General features: G+C 41.1%; 1 protein-coding gene across 1 annotated transcript; it reads right to left on the bottom strand.

Annotated features, from left to right (window-relative positions):
* Positions 1 to 992: 992 nt before the first annotated feature.
* LOC105416306 (uncharacterized) lies at positions 993 to 21525 on the bottom strand. Its single transcript, XM_011602830.2, has 6 exons — positions 21275 to 21525; positions 13447 to 14186; positions 9218 to 9379; positions 8127 to 8283; positions 2909 to 3036; positions 993 to 1830 (listed from the first exon to the last, which is right to left on the bottom strand). The coding sequence occupies exons 1-6, from the start codon at positions 21438 to 21440 to the stop codon at positions 1705 to 1707; spliced, it is 1479 nt and encodes a 492-aa protein (XP_011601132.2). The 5' UTR covers positions 21441 to 21525; the 3' UTR covers positions 993 to 1704.
* Between the last annotated feature and the right edge of the window lie 1596 nt (positions 21526 to 23121).

The raw sequence follows: 23121 nt of genomic DNA, 5'->3' as shown, positions 1-23121 counted from the left end.
AAATCAGCGAATGTTTCTCATTGCAGTTCACTCACATGGGAGGAATAACTATGGACACGAGACTGAAGGCATTCAGAAATCAACAATTGCACCAAATGAAAAGTTAACTTGTGTCATAGAAATTCTGATCCCTTATCACCGGGAATTTAATCTGAGTATTTGAGTAAACCCGCAGATGATATTTCTGCACATGTTGCAGCTTTTTATTTTTTTAAATTAGGGGACTGTGATTGTAGTGAGGAGGGTACCAATAAAACACACAAATGCATGTTTTAACATGGCGACTCGGGTTTGAATTTAATACTACCACCCTAAGGATTGAAACTAAACAGCAAAACATAAATCAACACCGCCCCCCCCCCCCCCCAAAAAAATAATTCTTCCACTACCTGCATCTTTATTGTTGCCAATAAAACCACATTTGTGTTAATCGGAGACAAGCATTGAGTTTCTCTGTCTGCATGCCAGTTCTGGTCCCAGTTCAGGCCTTTAAAATTAGAACATAGTATATTCACTGTGTTACTTGCTCTTCCAATCTGCAATCCTGTAAATTATTTAGCATTTCAAATCAAATCAAATCAATCTTTATGTATATAGCATCTTTTACAATCAAAATTGTTTCAAGGCCCTTTCCAGAATCCCAGGGCCTAACCTGAGACAAGCATCAGTGGCAAGGAAAAACTCCCCTTTAGCAGGAAGAAACCTTGAGCAGGACCAGGCTCATGTAGGGGGACCCTCCTGCTGATGGCCGGCTGGGTAGAGAGAGGAGAGGAGAGGAGAGGAGAGGAGAGGAGAGGAGAGGAGAGGAGAGGAGAGGAGAGGAGAGGAGAGGAGAGGAGAGGAGAGGAGAGGAGAGGAGAGGAGAGGAGAGGAGAGGAGAGGAGAGGAGAGGAGAGGAGAGGAGAGGAGAGGAGAGGAGAGGAGAGGAGAGGAAACCATGACCCAGTGGGGTGACAGAGGCCTGTCAGGTGATCATGTTTCCGGACCCCGGCAGCCTTGGCCTATAACAGCATAGCTAAGATGTGACCTAATGATTAGATGACCCCCTAAGTATGATAATTTGTCTGTCTATAATAGTAACTGGAACTACAGAATTAGTAACAATAAGCTTTTTTTCAAAAGCATTGGGGTCTGATGAGTCTTGGATGGCAAGAGTGAGTCTTCTCACTCCTCCAGACATGCCTGTGTGGAGCCTTAATCGAGACAGGTGTCCTCCCCTGCCGTCAATTTCCTTCACTGTGCAGCAAAATGGAAACAACGGAAAAAAATGGACGGCCACAGTTCACCCATCCTTTCAGCAGATATCAATTCAACAGTCCTAATCTGTCAGAAACCTCTTACACGGCTCTTCATGAAGAGTTTTCATGACTCAAATTTCTCAAAAACATCACCTCTTTTCTCTCTTCCTAATCCAAGAATTTACACACTTTTACACTGACATATCTCTGGTTACATGTTGTTACATCTTTTGGCAATCTGTATACAGGTCTGTTGTGCTTATAGCACCTAGTCTAAATTAAAAACAATAAAAAACTTTGTGTTAAAATGTCTAACATAATGTAAATCTGGTCACAAATTACAATGGTGTGTACTCTTTACATTTTTTATTTTATTATTTTTTATTTTTTTAAAGTAGGCTGAATATATCAAGTGTCCAACCATTTGTATAAGTAAACAGAGTTTTGCATCTTGCATTGTAATCTCTCACATGGAAAGCTGAGGACAGGACATCTTCAGAGAGGTGGAAGACAGTCTGAGCTTGCTCTGGTTCCTTAACCTTGTCTTTTTTACCAAGTCTTTGGCACGTCCCCAGGTGTAGCTCTCACACAGCTGGACACAAGAACAGAGGATACTTAACACACGATGTTCAAAATGTTGCACATTTCCACAATGTCTCAGCTTTTGCCTCTGACAGAAAATATGAGTAGGAAAGAGAAGAAGAAAAAGTAATAATGTGTGGAGTTTCTCTACTACTGCATGTCATCTTGTTAATACTACACATTTTTATATATTATCAGATTAGGACAAAAGAAGATATATGCTATTAAATTAGCTTTCTTTCCTCTTTTAACTATTTATTATCTATCTGGTAAATATGGTCTGAACCAGCCTAGTGCAGTCCCTCTAATCTCATATTCCAGTCTCTGTAAGAGGATGTAATGATCACCTGTATCAACAGCAGCAGGTCCAGTAGAACCATACAGAACCATACAGAACGCAGTCTGTACTGTGATGAGCTCTAAAACCTGACTGAAACCTCTCAAAGACACTGTTCCACTACAGGTGCTCCAGTAACTGAGTCACCACCACCAGCTTAGGAATTTTAGTCATAAGGTCAGATATAGGCCTATAATTGGCAAACACATCAGTATTAAGCAATGGTGTGATTACTGCAACCTTGGAAGTCAGGGCCACATAATATGTTGCTGAATCACTTCATCTGGCCATGAACAGATGTGCCGATGAGTTGCAAAATATGCTTCATTGTTGGGATGGGCTCTAAAAGGCATGTGGTAGACTGGGAAAATTAAAGGGGACATCTCAGAGAAGTTTATAGGATTAAAGGAGTTTAAGGGCTCATTGGAGACCCGGTCGGATTCCACAGTCAACATATCTGATGATGGTGTAAAAGCTGATGGCACAACCTGATTAACTTTTTCTCTAATATTAATAACTCTATTACTAAAGAAGCTTATAAAGTCTTCACTATTAAATGTGGGAGGAAAATGGGGACGCGATGAACTAAAAGGAATGAAGTCGGAAGTCAAAAGTGGCACCAGTACTGATAATATTACCAGAAAATATGTAGTATTACATGCCTTCACATGAAAGGGACCATTGTTGAACAAGAAGACTCCAACTGAATGGAATGCTTGCAGTGAATCTGCGTCCCATGTAACGGACGTACCCTGTGCTGGGGCTGTGGGGGCCCTTCACTGCTGTCTTCACAGAAGTGGGCCTCCCCCTCAGTGTAGCTCCTGCGATTCAAGTCTCTCCTCCACAGAGGGAAGGGGAATAAATCCTCGCTGCTCAGGTCTGAAACGCAAATATTCTGTTAGCTTTAAAACAACTGTTCCTGTATGGTTTGTGTGTGTGTGTGTGTGTGTGTGTGTGTGTGTGTGTGTGTGTGTGTGTGTGTGTGTGTGGTGTGTGTGTGTGTGTGTGTGTGGGCAGACACATTCGTATGCAAGAACACATACATTGATTAATTCACTGATCTGCATTCAACACTTTTAAATAAATGATTATATATAGTCCTGAAGCCATAGTCATAATATTAAGGTAGCTCTGTGATTTGACAATACTTTAAGCTACATTTACTACATATACATTTACTTTGCTTCATAACTGTGATTTGTACTTTGCAGTGTTTCTACTGATATTGGAAGCATTTATGACAAGCAGTTGTGTGATTCACCATAGGCCTGTTTTTTGGCACCATTCATTCCCCATTTTTCCATGTTTTCCTCTCTCCCTTTGAGAGGCAGTTCATGGTGCTGTGGGGCGAGCCATGACCCAGACCCATGAACCAGGAAAGGCAATTTTTTGAAAGCCTTCTCCTTGACCTCAAGGTCATATCAGTACGGTTTCTCCATACTGATATGTATGGCTGCTAAGAAATTTCAGATTCACAAATTAATATTTGATGCAACCTGCCAACAAGTGAAAGAACAATAATTCTAATTTTGATGTAGGTTTTGCTGCAGGTTTTTCACAAACCCCTCTTTTTAATTATTCTTGCAATTGTTCAGTCCATTACCTGTTTGTTTGTTTGTTTGTTTGTTTGTTTGTTTGTTTGTTTGTTTGTTTGTTTGTTTGTTTGTTTGTTTAAAAGCCTGTTCCATTCAGAGGTAAAAACTTCTTAATCAATACTGTATTATCCAACTGTGTGTTTACTAATAATTCTATAAGAAACTATAAGGTGTGAACAAAATTATTTCTGGAAGAGACAATGAAGAAAAAAAATAAGGTGGAGGGGAACATGGTTTAATTCAATGTTGTTGATTCTTTAAAAAGACCTTTTTTGTTTTTTCATTGAACCTTGAACGCAGGTCGCCAAGTAGGCATAAATCTCCCCACACTGACATTAGTTCCTTCCTGGTCATGCTGTTTCTCCTGATGTAATTATATAGGACAAGGGTCATCTTCACACTAGAATCCACCTTTTCAGGGTTCAAAACAATAACCTTACAGTACAGGCACCAATGGTTTTGATGTACCATACTTCCAAAGGTGTTCACAATTATCATCCTTGTGCTAGACAACAGGTAGATGAAGACCCTGTTCCTTGGAGGGAGCCTGACTCCTGGAAAAGGTCTCCTGAGGTCCCTACAGAGAGGAAATGGCTTTTTCTGCCACAAATTCATGGGGCTGAGGTCCCAGATGTTATGCTCCTGGAAGCAGGCCATCTTCAGGGAGTAGGAGAGGGCCATTGATAAATGCCTGAACAAAGATGGAGTTTTGCCAGGGTCTCTCAATCACTGGGCCTCCTATAACTGCTGACAACAACACTGAAGCAGTGTTTAGCATCCACAACTGCCAAGAGGACAATAGAGAATGTAGTTTTGGAACAGTGAGTGAGCTCTGTGGAGGATGGATCACTGCATGCTTCTATGCCATCAGTGGATCCCAAACAGTTTGGAAAGTTCCAGTGTATGTAGAAGTCAGCAGAAATGACTCTCCAATTGTCTGTTGCATGTATTCCTCCAGGAGGAAATCCCAAACGGCTTCTTCGGATGCCCCACACGCTAACTTTATGCTATGGTGCGAAAAGAAGCCCCAGTTGAAAGGTATCTGGGAATCATGAATGGAGGTGTTAAAAATAATCTTTTCTGAATCTTTTCTCATGTTAATAAACTGTTTAGGTTCAAGACGGATTATACATTAGTATTTATTCAATTCATCAGCAACAGTTCCAACTCTAAGTCAATATAATAGCAGCCTTAATTACAGAATATTTAAGAGAATATTCAACTTGGTTAACACCAAGTGTAGGTGATGTAAAATTAACTTCTTCCACCAGGGTTTAATTAATTTAAGGTCCACATGGGGTCAACAGAGTTTACTACAGCCAGTTGACCTGCACATGATTCTGTGCTTTCTCATCCTCTTTACCAGGCACTCGTCAGAGCGAATGCATTCCACAGTCAACATGACATTATGTGCCCCTGTCATGAGCGGAATACCATGAGGTGTGTTTCCACTGCAGGAAGTTGGGGTTATTTTGGATAGCCGGGACCATTGGTGCATGTCTTTACTGCAGGAGTTTCCGCCGAATGGCCAGTGACAGGAACTTTTACAGGGCCTAACCAATTCCCTGCTCTGGGGAAGGTACTTAGATCAATCCCAAAAAAAGTGTGGGTGAGGCTTGAGGTTTACTGGGCAGTAATTGGCTCAATCTAGAGCATGTGACAGGGAGCAGAAGCGGAGCATTAGCCTAGCAAGCACTTCTCCTCACATGCATAGCATCCTCATTGTAGCCACAAAGATGCATTGTGTATCTTATAACTATCACAACACAATACATGCTGTTTGCTGTACTTAATATTTATTAATGCACTGAACTGGTGTAGACACAGATACACTTTATACCTTCCCCCACTATTTACCAGGAACACCAGCATGGGAAACAATGAATTTCCATAAGGTCCCAGTTATAATTTCATCTTTCCTGGCACGATGAATCTCTGATTCTTTTTGTCCAAAGCAAACAAAAGATATTCTATTTGTTTAGGTTAAATGGGGTTATATGAGGCACAGATAAACCCATTTAACCAAAACTAGCTGTAAATAATAGATGCTGTCTCGCCTCGCTCATTCGGATTTAAATTTGGAAAGTTATATAAAGAACCAAGCAAAGGTCCTCTAAAGTACAGCGCCCTCTGTCACTTCAGTGAGAAGTCGCAGAGCCAACCTGACAACAGTCCGCTGAAGCATAATTGACAACCTCGTCTGCTTAGGAAGTGCGTTCACGCTGCTGACAGGCTACGCATATTATATTAGGCCTTGAGACTGGGGGTGTCACAGCTCCATTCCCCCAGTTCCCTCCTGTCCCTCTGCCTCAGTAATTTTCCACTCTCCCTGCCTCCGCTCCCCTCTCCCTGCCTCTGCTCCCCTCTCTCTGCCTCCGCTCCACTCTCCCTGCCTCAGCTCCACTCTACCTGCCAGCCACTCCCACCCAATCAGCTCAACTCCACTCACCTGCAAGCACAGCTGCAGATTATTCCGAATCAGCCCTGCTTATAAGCCTCCCCTGCAGGCTCACTCCTTGCCAGATTGTTCTTTTTTTGCATTTCCATGCAAGACTCTCCAGCACTTCTTACCTGCCTGACCTCCTGTTGCCGAACCTGTTTGCCTCTGACAGGTTCCTACACCGCCTGTCTCCCGGTAAACTCACCAGCCTTCCGTCCCTGACCACGACTTCTGCCTCAGCTTTTCTGGTTCCTGTCTGCTCACCTGGTCCCGACTTCGCTGCTGCTCATCCCCAGTCTGCTCTGCTGCATCATCGGCCTCATCTCCTGTAAGCCCCTCTCTGTCACCCCTGCCTGCTCTACACAGAACTGTACGGTTCCAAGGGTTCTTGTCCTCCCCCTTGGTTCCGCATTCTGGCTCAGCTCAACCCACTCCTCGAGCCTGAAGCCCAAAGACTTTGTGTGGGCCCTGAGCCTGAAGAACAGACTGTTTCCTTGTTTTACTAATAAAGGTCCTTTCCAACGGTCCCAGCTTTCCAGAGTGCTGCTTTTGGGTCCCAATTACACCCGTCACAGGGGGGCTGCTGACCATGTGAGCCTGGTTGTGCAACATGAGATTCACTGAAAACAGCAATTCAAAAGTTGTTTGTATGCTTACATCTTTGAATATCAAGTGCATTCGTAAGTCCTTTAGTAAGTAAAAGCTAATAGTTAATCAGAAGTGGGGTTTTTTCATCTTTTAGAAGTGGAAAGGGAACTCTAGTTTGGGTGTTTTCACTGTATGACACTGTCGTCAGCCTGTTCTATTTTAACAGGCTTAAAGTCTAGTAATCCTTATTTCTGTGAACACATCTGCTGTGGTCGATTTCACTCACTCTTGCAACCAGTCCCATTCACTTCGCCACAGACAAGCCCAGTAATTTACTAAATGTTGACAGTATTGATAGTTCTCTCTTTGTCCAATATTCCTGTCATGATGTGGTCCCAAATCTGTTTGTTCTTGCCGTTTGCCAAAATCCCAGAGCTGTGCGAGCTTTTGCCTATTCCAGAGGAACGCCTCTATGATATCGCCAGCCCTCAAACTTTTCCAATCCAACTTTTGCAATCTTAATGTCAAACTTGAGGTGAAGAATTGCCTTTGTGGTGACAGGAAATACACATGAACTGTTAAGCTCCACATCTCTCTCCATAGAATACAGGAGAGCGTTGACCTGCACCAGTTGTGATGGCACGTGAAAACAGGAGAACCTGTCGCCATCGTCTCTGGTGTAGAGTCTACAATTCTGACACCATGTCATGAGTGGAAGGAGACCAGGTTCCTTTGATTTACTGATGATTGTAGCAGGTGTCTTCTAGCCTTTGACTCCGTCGAGCTTCACCCTGATGCGTTGACCTGGGTGTAGCTCAGGAAGAGGATGAGCTGAATGCCTGTGGTTCTAGAAGAACCTGTAAGCTTCCTTAGCTGCTGCATCCTTCTGTTAGATGTTGTAATTAAATTACTTTTTTAGTGCAGGACTCGCTCCACTCACCCCGTGCGGCAATTGGTGTAACGATGGCACATTAAGGCTTAGCAGGAGTCAGGCAGTTTGAGGCTGTTCTTAGCTGTTTGGACGACTCTCTTAGCAGAACCCTGACTTACAGTAAGTACAGTATCTCAGAAACAGAATCCCAGGTTTACATGCTAATGTTGCATTTAATAAGGATGTTTTTGTAACATAATCTGCTCTCTTTACCATCCACATTGTTTCTAGCCCTACTATTGGATGCCGTTCTGAACACCGTGCAAAATCTTGACCACCAGCTAAACCTGATAAAGTTATCTAAATACTAAATTTGAGGGGAGGAGATTGTTTTTCCATAACTCTAATAATTTCATAATTTCCTTAATACTGGTAAAATACACATTATACAGTATATCGTGTTATATATCATCACCTCTTGTTCTGAGTGGATGTCGGGTGACTTCGCTGATGGTGGACAGGTCAGACAGGGTATTATTGGATGACGGATGGCTGCTTCTGGAGTGTCTTTTCTGAACATCCTGAAAGGCCAAGCTGGCTGCGCCACAGCTGCACTGCTGCTGAAAGAAAACCTGTAAAATATTTTTTTTTAAAAAGGAAAATATAAAAGGTTTCATATGACAAAAATGAAATTTCCACATGAAACATGTCAAATCTGAAGTAAAAATTAGAATGAAGATGTGATGCAAATGACAGTTTAACAACCTTTTATAATCCTTTTTACAATCACTTGAAGTTTTGCAATGCTTCACATGAGTATTAATTTGTAAGATCACATGCAACTATAATGCTGAGCTCAACCAGAAACAGGTGGAATAGCTCTGAATATGCAGCATCTGTGCCGGTAAAATACAAACAAGCAACCTGACTTTCACATCCTTCCATGACGACAAAAAAGTAAAACATCGCTTCCTGGAAAATCCCACAGTGTAATTGTGGAATGCAGCAGATCTAGCAGGAGTGTCATATGACTGAGATTAAAGCCAAAGGATGAGATATGTCCTCCCTGACTGTTTTATGGTAACCCTGCACAACATGTGCCATTCACACTCATAGCACTTCATCACATTACACGGATGCCTCAATTCCCTAATTCCCTGATTTTAGGTCTCTACCTTCTGGGAACTGTGGAGCCACAGTCCACATGGGCCCCTAAAACAACACATCAGAGCACAAATCAGCCTACAAAATTTCCTCTCCACATGGAGACAAAAGGCCCCTCTTTCAGCTTTATTATATAACACTTTGTAATTTACAGCACAGTGGGACAAAGCGTAAACAGCTAGTTGTACTTTTATTGGGGTTTTTCATTTCAATGTTTTATTAACTATTAAACAACAGATACCAAATGTCACATAATCAATTTTTAAAAAAAAACTTTTTTAACTATAGTTTTTTGCACCCCTCATAGAACTATTATGAAGTATATCACATTTATTCATATACACATCTACACACATATACACAGCTAACTAATAAATGCCCTAATACAGAATAAGCACAAACCTCTTTGGTCTTTGTCATCCTGCTGTCCTTCTGCAGGCTGCTAATCTGCCTCTGCAGCCGAAGGTTGGTCTCCTGCAGCTGACCGATCTTCTCTATGAGTTGGCACATGTGCTGCAGGTAACCCAGTCCTGAACCCAGAGGGCTGGAACTCTCCTGCTGTGACTGGAAAAAATACAATAATTAGATTGAAAGCACTGTTCTGTGACTATGACTAATGGAACAAATCTAACATTTTCATTGTTTTATAAAGCAGAATGCACATCATGTATTTTTATTCTGATAACTTAAAATGTTAAAATAATATGTAATGTTAAATTGGTAATTTCAAAGTTCCACAATTCCACTGACTTGTATAATTCTGTTTACTTTTTTGATCTCTGATCCAGTCTTTTCCTGGTTATTTACAGTAGTATCAGAGTTATTACCTCAAGTCAAAATATTTCTTCATAGACAGAAAAGTCTAAGAACAAGAAAATATTTTGGTTTATATTAAAGCCCATATTTTGACATGATATGAAACATTTACCCTGGCCACAGGGTATGCATAAGTCAGGTAAGGACAAAGATATTATTCAGACAAGGGAAATTAATAGGATTGGGTTTGTGAAAATAAATTGCTTTTTTTCCCCAGAACTAATGCAAATACTCGAACTTGTGCCAAAATGACTTCAGTGGTTTGAGTGAGTATCTGTGTGCTGAGAAAAGTACATTCTGCCATGATTGGAACCTTGGATGACCTGCTGGAGCTAAAGTGTTTATCAGACTGGATTCTAACACGGTCTTCCGACACGGTCTTCTCCCTCACTCAAGAATCAGCTAAGTACACGAGGTTCCTAACACCCTTCTGGTAGGTCCAGATTAACCGTCTCCCTTTCGAATATATGTGTATATATATATAATTGCGGCTCAGGATACGTAATGTCTGCGTTTGAAAATTTGAAAGTGATGAGCAATGAAAAGCTTTTGGGCTTTTCCCACACAGGAGATGCTGGCGATTTCAGCAGATACACAAAACGGAAATTTAAAGGAAATATTTACGCTATCATCAACCTTCTGAAAAGTGCCCCAACAAAAGCAGGATATGAGCTTAAATTGAGGTTATTTTTTTGCTTGCTTTCTTGCTACAAATACTGGCCAAAACAATAAAGCAGCAGAACGGACGCACTGGAGAACTGACATTACTCATTTCCTGTGATGAACAAACTACTCACAGACCCTAGATCACAAATCTTTTCACACTATGGAAAGGTTGTTTTTGAAACTGTACAGCTCAGGTTCCATAACAATGCAACTGTTCTTTTCAACATTCTTTTGATGTTTTAATCACTGTATTTTTGTTCTAACAACCCCACATCCAGCCAGCTCACACTGGCAGCTCACCAGCAGAAAGGTGCAGTATAATATTATCATTCTATTTGTTCAATTTCTTGTAACGCAGTGCAGCTAAAACAGTTTAAAAAAAAAAAAAAGAACGTTAGTGGGCATGATTGCACGTGGTAGAGGCTGTCACCATAGAGACACACTATAAACTACTCTGGGAGACGCCGGCACTAACTGTGACGGTGTGATGAAATCATCTAGAAAATGCAGCGTTGCAAGCAGGTTTACCACAGGAGTTATGGCACCTTTTGAGACTGAAAGCAGCCCTCAGGTCATCCAGCAGCTGTAAATCAGGATTGATGGATAGAGGATTTTATTTTTAACTGTATCCAGACTGAGAAGATAAGGAAGGCTATCCCTTCCTTATCTTAAAGTGATGACCATTACTTCCTGAGGGGCAGTTGCTGATGAGGGGGAGTGTCTGTAATCAGAGCTGTCGTGACCGTAACTGTTAGATTAGCAGGGCTGGTGCAGATTTTATCTACGATCCCGCAGAGATTACTAATGCATTCATTGTAATGTGCAGCCTCACACAAACAAACACGTGGCCTGCTGCACTTCCTCAGAGTTTCCGCTAATGCAAATGTCAAAGCAGCAAAAGTCACTGACAGTAGGTTGAAGGTTGGAGGTTGTCTTTAGAATACAACGGTCATTGCATAGGAGACTTTTTTAATTGATTGTTTTGATGTTTTTGGGTCGTCGCCTGTTTTGGCTGTAACTGTTCTTGTTATGTTGGCTACGACTGGTGGCTCAGGGTACAGCCGTAGACTTCAGGGTCTTCAGGTCCTAACGCATCCCCACAGAAGCGGAGGCTTTCTCTGGCCTCATTCATTGATGTTTATATTGTCAACAAAAATAATTTCCTAAATATGACAGTGTTAGAAAGGAATGATGGAGATTTCACACCAGGAGGAGGGTGGGCTCAGACCACACATGCTGGTCTTCTCAGTCAGACACCATCTTTTCAACAAATAATTTCGGCCTCAGATTTCCGCAAAAAACTTCATATTTCTTCAAAAATACTCAACATGGACATCATACAGGCTTTCTTCTTTGTACAGATAGTTTTGGCCTCTTGGGATCGAGCTTTTTATATTCTAAGCACATTTTTATTCTTGGCTGTCTTTGAGGGGTACTCCTGCTTGTAGCCATTCCAGTTTTTCTGATGGTCCCCAGAATGAGTGGAATCACTAAGAATAGAGATTTCTAACACCTAGTCGGTTAAATTTTTAGGCACCTATATTTTAAAAATGTTTTTTGACTTTATTGCCCCCCCCCCCTTTTGTATTTATCTACAGGTATCGCCTCCTTTATAAGCTGTATACTGACCTCCGACCCAACCCGACTCTACCCGCAGCTTATTTTAATTAACATAATGTATTTCTATGTTCTCTACCTATTCTATCCTCTACCTGTCCTCCCCCCTTCTCCTCTCTCTCTACCCAGCGGGCCATCAGCAGGAGGGTCCCCCTATATGAGCGTGGTCCTGCTCAAGGTTTCTTCCTGTTAAAGGAGTGTTTTTCCTTGCCACTCTTGCTTGTCTGGGGTCAGACCCTGGGATTCTGGAAAGCGCCTTGAAACAATTTTAATTGTAACAGACGCTATATAAATAAAGATAGATAGATAGATAGATAGATAGATAGATAGATAGATAGATAGATAGATAGATAGATAGATAGATAGATAGATAGATAGATAGATAGATAGATAGATAGATAGATAGATAGATAGATAGATAGATAGATAGATAGATGATGCTATCATTTACTGAAAAACTAACTGTATTGGATTTAGTGCCTGTTATGAAAATTAACTGGATACTTTATACCGGTATTTATCTGTGTGCGTGTGTGTGTGTCAGCACGGGCCTTCTATCAGATTTAAAGTTTTATTCTTGAATACCCTCCATCAACTGCTCGGTTAGCTTCAAGAATTAATGCCATTATCTATCTATTCATCTATGAGTATCCATATACAGTATACTGTGTGTGTTTGTGTGTGTGTGTGTGTGTGTGTGTAATGATGGAACTTGGGGAACCATCAAAGACATTGCATATGAATGAATCTTATTTAATGGACACTAATGTGATGAATCGAGGTATGCTGTGAAAAAACCCAAGGGGTCTGGATAAGTGAGGGGCTTGTAGCCAGCAACGGTATCACTGAGTGAATCTCTTGTCCTGCGGTACAGATGAACAGGTGCTGCATGACATGTGGATCTGAGAAAGAGGCTGTAACACATGCCTTCACCATCCAACCGCCTCTGAACCAGCAGGGTCCCATCATGTGGACGCAACATACAAAAAAGCTCGATATTGGACTCCGGGGTTGTTCAAAGGGTTTTGTAGCAAAGTAACTATAGATTGAAATTTTATATATATTATCACAATAATGCTCGCTTCAAATATACTTTATGTGAGAGTTTTTATGTGGTCATTTTTGTATGCTTGCAACATTTGCACATTTTGCCGTGCTCCGGTCATTCAAAGGCATTCGTGTGTCACATTCTGACTCTAATAGCTCCTGATAATGAAAGACGGTCTGAAAGCCTGACAGTGTTGTACATCAATGATTTAGGAACTTCAAACAGGTGATTATGACTATGCAGCTCCCACAGCTGTCAGGTGCTCTTTCTATTGAGCCCCTTGGACAAGCAAAAAATATCAACTCCTTAGATCTACGGAAACAAAAACTCCTGGATACACTCTAAAATTAGATGACAGAGAGGCTTTTCAACTCCTTAAGCCCACCCAGAAGGGGATTAATGAGGATGGTTGAGTTGGATCTACGTATGAGAAAATGTGTCAAGTTAATAATTGTAAGAATACGCAGGGTGTTGACCATCTTACCTGACTTATTCTGCAGCAGTGGTCCATGTACTCCTCGAGGCTCTCACTGCTTAAGGGCTCTGGCTCAAACTGATGACCAGTTATTTCAGCACATTCTTTCCCACATTGCCTCGTGCATTTGCAGGAGCTCCCTTCAGTCACAGCACTGTTCTCCCTAAGCTTTTCAGGCACGTCTTCACCTCTTTCTGGGCTAATCACTAAGGCCTTAATGTCCATGGGCTCAGCTTCCTGCAGATCTCCTGCTGTAGTTGAAGAACTGTGCTCCTCTGGCTGTAGGTCCTGAGGATCTGCTGCCACCAAATATTCCGTCTCTTTGGTCTCAGAGTTCTGTGTATATGGGCACAATGTAGAGTCAGGCTTTGAATTACAGGAATCACAGGAGGATTCTCGACTGTGGACCACAAAGCTCTGCTCAGAAGCAGACGGAGTGGATGGTGAGTTAGCTCCACTTGGTAGTTCCACTCCAGAGTCCTCTGATTCAAACTTGCACAACCTCGGCAGCTCAGGTTCTGAGAAAACTGTGGAGATGAAGTCCGAGCAGGATTCAGGCTGAAGCTCCATGGAGTTCTCATCGAGGTGGAGATTGATCTGAGAGGCTTTGGTGGATTCTTGCTCACAGCATGACTTTAGGGAGAGATTGGTGGCATCTTCCACGAGGTGCTTCTGATGGAGGTTGTTTAAGAGCTTCATTTTTGTAAGGACAACCTCACTATCCAGTACAGGATGTGTGTTACCTCTTCCTGTTGAAAAGATAAAGAAATGCAGGTCATTTCAGAAGCTCCAATCTAATTATAACACATGACACACACACCCTTAACCCCTGAAAGCTTAATAATGTGTTTATGGAAGACACAAAAGTAAATATGATGAATAAAATCATAAGTTATGTTGTCAAAATTCTCTCTCTCTCTCTCTCTCTATATATATATATACATTATAAATATACAGGTGTGTGTGTGTGTGTGTGTGTGTGTGTGTGTGTGTGTGTGTGTGTGTATCTATATATATATAGAGAGAGAGAGACAGAGCATAACAAAGTAATTAATATTAAGATTATTTACTGAATATTTGACACTAAACAGTGGAAAAACTAATGTCAATGGAATTCATCCTTTGAGCCAAAAGGATACAGAGAGTGAAGCATGAGACATGGACTGTCTTTTTTATTACATTTGTTACCTTCTCCAAGTTGTTACTGATAGTCTCTAGATTAAATGTGTATTGTCTGTCAAAAACTCCTTCATGCATTTTCTTCTTCTAGATTATTGTAATTTATTATATTTATGATACCTGGATTCTTCTTTCAAGCCTCTTAAATATTATATTCAGAAATATCCAAAATATTTCAAAAATAGTAATGCTGGGATGCTAACAGGAACTAGCAAGGAAGAGATGAGATTTCACCTCATATGCTCCGTTTTCACAGGTTGCTCATGAAACATAAAATAAACTTTAAACTTCTTATCTGGGCTGATGAAGAGAGCTGGAAGAGCTGATAATTACTCATTTAAGGAAAAGGCTATTAATAAAAATATTAATAATCCAGAGAAATTAACAATTTACGTCTTTTTCAGTCTCCGTTTTTTTTTACCAACCTTCTACCTTCTGTAGATGAGTTCAAATAACCTTTATGCTTTCAGTTAGTTAGTTAGTTGGTTGGTTGGTTGGTTGGAACCATTTCCTGGAACTACACAATGTAATATTTTCATGCTGAAATATCCCAGATATGCTTCAAAAGAAACAAAAATCCTTGAAATACCAGAGCTGCAGCCAAATTTTAAGTGCGTCTGGTTGCATTGGGTTTGCTTGACTTTTAGTACTTCAACAATCATTAAATTACAGATGTACAGATACATTCTATGTTCCAAGTACATGGAAATTACAGAGTGTGGAGGTGGCAGTAGTTCAACAGTTCTATCAGCATCACGTAATATAGTGATCAGATGCCTCAGTAAAACTTAATTCGGTTTTTATGCAATCCAACATTCTTTACCACAAATACCAGACAAACCACATCATTTGTCAGTGTCTCATGCCTGACTGTGCAGTTTGATGTGAGGCATTACTTGGGGCAGCCATACGTGACCTCTTCTCTCTCTTTGTCTGACTGGTGGCAATTTGATATGTTTCACTGTCAATCACAGACCAATATTAAAGGAGAAGCATACTGTTGTAAGCTTATAACAGTAATGCTGTTTAAAGAGTGCACATTCTGCATCATTTCAGGAGCTTAAACTACAATTCTAGAGATTAACTTGCACTGTTATTTGAGTTTGGGTGAATTGGAGATGCTGCCAAGAAAAACAGATTAAAAGTTCTTTGAAGTGGTAAATCCAAACCTTTTATCCTCTCTGAGGGCATATTGCACAAGAGAGTCCTGGAGAGGAATTTTGTGGAAGAAAAATTTGTAAGAACCTGATCAAAGTGGGAATATTTTATTATAATAGAGTATACAGTCAAAAGGAGAAAATAAGGTATAAAAGTAGCTTAGAATGGATGTGAGCCCTGTCTGGCCTTGATGGAGGAGAGATGCTGTTGGGAATGTAGCATTTACAAAAATGTTTATCTATTCCTGCAAAGACATATTCCAGATTATAACAATCGGTTCCTGTTAATTAAAAATACATTATTTAATGGTCGTCTGAAATCTACTGTTATTTACAGTCTAAGGTGCCATAACACCTTTGTGATATTGTTGTTAGAAACAATCCTTATTGATCTCAATGTCGCTAGTAGCTTAGATCCTAATGGAGACTTTGTGTGCTAGAGTGTTAGTTTGATTTAACAAACCAGCAATTTAGAAGACACACTTGAGAAACGCACATGGGCAGTTAAAAGATACTCTTTCGCCTCCCGTCCCTGAGGCTTCTATATTCATAGTTATCTATGAACATTATAGTAATTATTAAAAGTTACCTAAAGGGCTAAAGGGTCATGCTGCTTTGTAAATATTATTCATTTACACTCAGGGTTCTTTGTTGTTTGTAAAGGGATCTTTACTGAGGGGCCCCTAACTGCAATGGTCCTTCCCCCAGATCACTCAAGAATGTGGCGTTCCTAGAATCCTTACAAAACACAGCCTTCAAGAGATGTTCTGACAGTCAGATATAAAGCACAAGTTAATAAATAAAACAGCTCTTTAGACACACTTTAACCCATTTGTGATGACTAAACAGCAGCAGATGAAGTAGTTCAGCAAAACAGCAAATGAAACAGTCCTTTATTAAGAAGCTGTACATGTAATGTTTGCGCCATACCCTCTAAACACACAGTAGCTGATAATATTTAACTTTGGAACATGAACAAGAAGCCGGATAGACTTTAATTACATGCTGAAGTCATCCTCCTGACATAGATCCTAATTTGGTGTGATTCAGCCACTGTGAGTCGAGCAGCTGTCAGTCAACACGTTCTGTTTTCTGTGAATATCCACACTTGATGACCTGACCCAGCAAACATCAGCATGGAATTACGTCTTCATTTGCTCCCTGCTCATTCCACATCCCCCTTTCTCTCGTAAACATCCTACAGCTGTTTTCCCTTGCTCCCATCCCCACCATTGTCCTTCCAGTCATCCTCTTAAACCAGGAGATTTCAGGTGTTAGATTCCTTTGACAGTCCTGCTGTAGAACAAAGCCCTGGGCCACCTGGAGGGGCAGCTGGAGGGAACGCCCAGGTTCCCAGGGAGTTAAAGACGGTGATGAGAGTCCAAAATAAGGCCCTACATCACTGGTGTTCAGAAGCACTTAAACACCTAAACATCACTGCATAAGGTGGGAAACACACAGACAGGTGCGTCACAAGCACCCATCGCTCCACCGAGATGCAAAAGCAAAAGAGAGAATTGAGTTATATTAATGAGTGCAAGGGAAGAAGGAGGTGTAGCTTCTGGCCTGGTAGACTCCATTTATGATAAAGAGAAGAGGGAAGAGTAAGTGCGGATTGATGTGGGGGGGGGGGGGGGGGGGTGTCCAGAGTCTTAGTCATACTGGAAAAACTGAGCTGTTGGGCTGCTCCAGTTTAAATGGCTTTGTTTCAGGGTGTTCAACCTCCAAACGTGCATGATGTGATGTAAAGTGGTGAATCATGTAACACACTTCTGCTCTTGCATATACTGGAGTCCAAAACCCTTTTATAATCTTCTCAGAAATAATCAGACTTTTACAGGAACCACATGTTGTCCATACAGTTATTGTGGGTGTGGAGCCTTCAGAGATGTTTGTGAGACATTTGTGTAGCGTAGGTGTCACATGTTTATTTTCTGTGATTATATATATATGTGTGTGTGTGCGTGTATATATATGTGTGTGTGTGTGTGTGTGTGTGTGTGTGTGTGTGTATAAAACAATTAACATAAAAACAGGAAACCAATTCATGCAATTATGTAAGAAACATTTACAAACCAAATAAAAACAGCTAAGACGTGTTGGCAGCACAAGGAAGTCACACAATAATAATACTGCGAGAAAACCATAAATGACATATGAAATATCAATAATATTTTGTTTACTGATGAATAAAACCCCAAATCAGTGGAGGGCTCTAATGAACATTTTAGTTTGTCATCCTCAGTTTAAAACACCGTAATCCTGCACCCGAGCTGTCAACCAGCCCATTAAGGTGGGATCACTCCTGAGTTCAGATAATAGTGACAGATGGACGATGAGGTCGGAAGGTGGTGGCAAATCCTTATCACACATTTAAGATTCAGGATTCAGGTCATTTATTGCCATATGCTCAATGAAAAAGAAGGTTCCCTCTACAACAAAGTTATTGCTCTACACCGAATAGCATGAACTTTAAAGTATATTAAATAACAAAAGTGGAATATCTGTGTTACGCCACCCATTCTACCTCCTGTAACACCACCATATATAAAAAAAGAACTGGGGAATCGAAGTTTTTTTAATAGAAATAAAGCCAAAGTCTGTCACTCACCCTCTGGCAGCTAATTAGCCTCTGTAAGCAGCAGGGACAGGTGACAGAGAACAGATGTGTGATAAGGACTTTTACCATCCTGCCCCATCTCCCCATCGTATGGACTGAAGCCAGATGAGGCAGAAGACCCATCTGTCAGCACATGGCTGGGCTGGGATCATCGCTCTGGTTCCAATCTCTGAGTTCACTGGGGCATCATCAGCCCAAATAATGAGCAGCAGTTTAGAGTTGCTCTGAACGCCTCCCGGTCTTATCAGGAGCCAGGGAGATAAGTAGGAATGCACAGAAGTACTGTAAGTCCACTCAAACTGGCTTCAGCCTAATTTCCACGCATGTTTAACAGTTGAATTTCACGTCCCTCTAAAATACAAGTGGGAAGATTGTACAGCTCATTTTTCAGTGAGCTTAAGCAATAATTACACATTGGATGGATGTACACTGTATTTCTTTACGAATGGAATCAAAATATGTTACTACTAACTATGATAACCAAGATAATACTGAGAATCCTAAAGAAGTCCAAAGGCTAAAAAAAGGCTACAAAGATGGCAGAATATAAACAAATCATACAATAGGGGAATATTAAATCTCCAGACCAACCCTGGGGGCATGACAGCCTCCAGAGGAGAGACGGAGCTACACCAGAGAGCGGATTTAAAGCTTAGGATTGATTTATTCTCAGTGTTCACAGTGCTGCTTCACACCACCTGTGCTTCACCTGCGTCGTGAAAAAGTGCAGTCCCTACGTTCAGGCAGAATCTGATACAAAAGCCATTTTTGCAGCATGTTTGGATTATTGTTAGCACTATATGTGCAGTAGGTCAGCTTAGCAAAAACAGCCGTTCTCAACTTTTCCAGCCCCATCAGATGTCAGCCATGTTGGAGTTTTTCACATCAGCAGTTTTTCGTACAGTTCCACCTCCCAAAACAATCTGCTGCTCCCTTACGAGCCAAAACACAGATGGAACGATAACACAGAGGCACACGAAAAGGCCAAAGAAATGCTGCTCCCTGCTGTACTGTACACAATGTAAGTGTTATCTCCACAATTGCTCCCTTCTTCCCGCTCAGAACAACATTACAACCAGTGTGACTGCTCTCAGGGTGAGGGGGCTCCCACACCACTGCAACAATGAGCAGATTTATCATCCCTCCCACACTCGGCAGGAAGATCTGCTGCCTGGCAGGTGTGGAGGCTCATACTGTAAATAGGCTATTGGTGATGTGTGAGCAAGGCTCAGCCATGGAATGTAGTGCAACCTGACGCCGGGATTAGAACAGGAATAGAAAAGGGAAGGAAACTCCTCCGTGTTTGGCCACAGAATTGCTGTTACATGAATAACATAATAGTAACTAACTTATCTAAAAACATCATGTAAAGTAAAACGTCGCCTCTCGAAACATTTATGCTACGGCTGAATCGAATCCCATCTTTCGTGTTAGAACCCTCATCTTGATTGGTCATTTCTGTTTCTGTTTCTGTTAAGCTTGTTTCATTAAAAAAAAAAGAGAAAAAAAACACCAACTGGTACATCAACATGTTCAATAAGTTAAAATGTCCAAGCTGGATGAAAACATAGGTCACCACTGTGTCATTCACGATTCAAAACTTGTATTTAAAGTGATAAAATAGGACCAATTAATGAATTCACATGTTTTTTTCCATCCATTTATGTACTCACGACCCCTCACAGTGACATTTACTAGCCCCACAGCTACTGTGGTACATGAGAAGGCTGACTAAAGCATCAAAGGAATTCACAAGAACACAAGGGTTACTTCACTTTTATACATCAGTATTGTTCAAGACTTAAAATATATAAGTTATGACTATGGTATATCTTTTGTCGGTGCTGTGTTTATATAGATGTACACAACTCATTATGCTAAATCGCATCCCCTGTAAACACAAACAACTCAACCTGTGCATATTGGCAGCTACATTTCCAGTTCTGTCATCCTGAGGATCACATGACCACTGGCTGCATACAGGCTGCTCACAATGACCAACCAATGGTAAGATTTAGCTGTTTATCTGTCTTTCTATGTGGAAGATCCACAAAACGTTGAGCCCTGTGTATCAAAACTCTGAGTAAAGAAAAAGAAGAAGCAGAGATCCTGTTGTTCATTCCACCCCAAAGCACCAGCTGATGCCAATAACAGCTCAACCAGCCATGACTGACTAATAAAGTTACATACAAAGTTACAGTATGTAGATATTTGAACATTAAATTTGGCTTGTTTCCACTGCAGGATGTGCGGGTTGGATGACAGGGGCTGTGTCAGAAAAGTTCACAGGGAACCGAGTCCAAGGCCAAATTGAATATCGGAAGAATGTAATCACATTCATCAGATTAACAGTAATGCATCAAGCTAACACTAAAATGTTAATATAGTTGGTAATATCAGTGCAAAATATTGGTAAAAAACAAAAATAGTCATTTATTTTGAGTTATTTAAATGATTAGTAACATCAGATGGAATCAAGAACATTTTATAACATTTCTACAGAGAGGAATTTCAGAACCTTTGACATTTTTAATTGGAGAATGTGCAGAAGTTTAGCGATCAGTCCTGAGAAAACATGGGCGAATCAGCAGGTCAGCTGATTTTGAGGTTTCCTGAAGAAGTGTCAGTTCTTATCCAAGTACATTACTATCAGTTAACATCTGCCATAGGGTTGCCAGTATTTATATTTGTTTAACCAGAGTAAATTCCGGAGGTTGTGTTTTTCTCCAACGAAATTTCAACCAACGTCACAGTTTCACCAGAGGAAGCGTCTTTTGGTGGATGGAGGTCAAATCAGTTTGCAAAAGCAGTGATGACACAGAGAAATTCAAGGTTCTGATTAAAAGAGTCTGAAATAATTGAAAACAGCGACAGGGCTAACCTTTTTTCCATGGAGCCAGGATGGAGAAAGACCTGTGCCAGCTGATTATCAGACCAGGCTTCTTTCCCTTCACACTCATGTTGATATAAGACTCCCAGAAGATGAGGACAGTGCTACTGAGCCAAAATCCAGACCAGATACTTCCTTGTGCGGCTTCAAAGTTCATTGTCTTTGGAGGATACAGCCTGGCAGTTATCTCCCAGCAGGGTCATGATACCTGCTTCCTCGCCTGCCTCAGCGCGCCTGTCTGAGTCTGCAGCAGATTCCTGGAGCTGGAAAATAAAGTGGGCTGGGCTCCTGCCACAAACATGGGGAGGGGAGGAGAAGAAAGAGGAGGATCACAGAGCTAAGGACACAGCCTGAAGCCATGGCAGTGAGGGCTGACGCCTGATGATGAGAAATAAGGTTACATTTCTCACCAGCTTCAGATTCCTGGAAGCTCTATTAAATAATGATATGGTTTAAAGGGAGATTTGATTTTATGAGGGTTGTTTTATCTTCATTTGTCTTCTGCCATATCATGTTGTTGCTCAGTAGCTTAGCTTAGACATTTAAATTGAATGGAAAGGGCTCCTTCCAGTCATAAACTCTGCAGTGAGCAAGATTCTGATGTATTTATGATGTAAACAGATGCACAGTCACGTAACATAGCAAAGTTATTTTTAAGCATAAAATAAATTAATGATTTATCTTCCAGTTTCAAAGTTTCCATGGATTGTGCTAATGTATGAAATGTGGTTCATCCGTGTGCATATGCCTCTGTATGCACACACCTCAACTTTGAGGTGGCTTTTCTAAAAAGCCCTTATGGAAACATGGTGTCTGTCACCTGATCACTCAGGAGAAAGCTTTCTTTCCCCCCTAATGTTTCTTCATAGCAGCTGCTAGCTGATTTTACCAGTGAAAACAGCTAAATTTTGGGGTGGGGGAAATGAGCAATTCTGTCTTTCATTAGCTCACACAGGCCAGGAAATACCAGAGCATGGAGCTGATGATAGCTGTTTATTTTAAAGACATTTATTGACACGACCAGAGGTCTTGTATTTTTTGAAAAAATTTCAAAAAACACCTTCCAGATCTCGCCCGCACCAGGTCTCGAACCGTAAACCTTCCTTAGCCCAGAACCCATTAGACTCAGCGTATATTAAAGGTTTGGATTCAGATTTCTTATCAAACACGTATTTGTAAATGGTCTGATTAGATGGGGCAACAACAATATTCTTGTTATAAACCAAATGATTGATTAGGTAAAGTAACTGCTACTATTGTTAAAGTAACTATTATGACGAGTGCATAAAATACAAGCCAACCGCCTGTACACATGATGGCAAACATTGGCATCAAAGTCAGTAGAAACCTCCCTCAGCGGCATCTGCTCTTTGTTATCATCAATCAACAAGACTTGATAAAAATATGAAATGCAGAACCCCAATGTGCCGTACGGATGCATGTCAACGCAGCTGTACCGGATCAAATTAAAGGCTCTGCACTGCCGAGGGGGTGTTTTCATGGAAACACGATCAAAAGGAACCCAGGCTGGGCGACATCAGAGGCCAGCGTGTGGCGATGCAACATGTGTGAGCTTGCTTGACTCGGTGGTCTGTCATTAAATGGTGTCTGAGTACATTTGTTTTCAGCAGGAGCAAAAAGGCAGATGAAAGAGAGACAGGCGGTGCTGAGCAGGAAGACGACCCCGGTGACTGCAGAAGGGTCGCTTCATGTTTTCCCACTTCTGATTTTAGTCTGCACACTCTGTAGACAAGGAACCCTGTAGACATCAACTATAGCAACTCAGACTCCCTGTTTTCAGTTCTCGAGACTCCCTGTTTTCAGTTCTCGACAGGAAA

Source organism: Takifugu rubripes, chromosome 4 (assembly GCF_901000725.2).
Source record: "Takifugu rubripes chromosome 4, fTakRub1.2, whole genome shotgun sequence".
Taxonomy (NCBI): domain Eukaryota; kingdom Metazoa; phylum Chordata; class Actinopteri; order Tetraodontiformes; family Tetraodontidae; genus Takifugu; species Takifugu rubripes.
Note: the sequence above shows the minus strand (reverse complement) of the source record. Positions and strands in the feature narration are given on the sequence as shown.

Bases quoted from the DNA above. Each gene is read 5' to 3' on its own strand.
- LOC105416306 (XM_011602830.2), bottom strand. From the start codon at position 21,440: ATGAACTTTGAAGCCGCACAAGGAAGTATCTGGTCTGGATTTTGGCTC. The intron at 3,037-8,126 runs GTGATGATATAT...TTTGCGTTTCAG, and splicing joins ACATCCACTCAGAACAAGAG to ACCTGAGCAGCGAGGATTTA. The intron at 1,831-2,908 runs GTACGTCCGTTA...TCTTGTGTCCAG, and splicing joins CCCCACAGCCCCAGCACAGG to CTGTGTGAGAGCTACACCTG.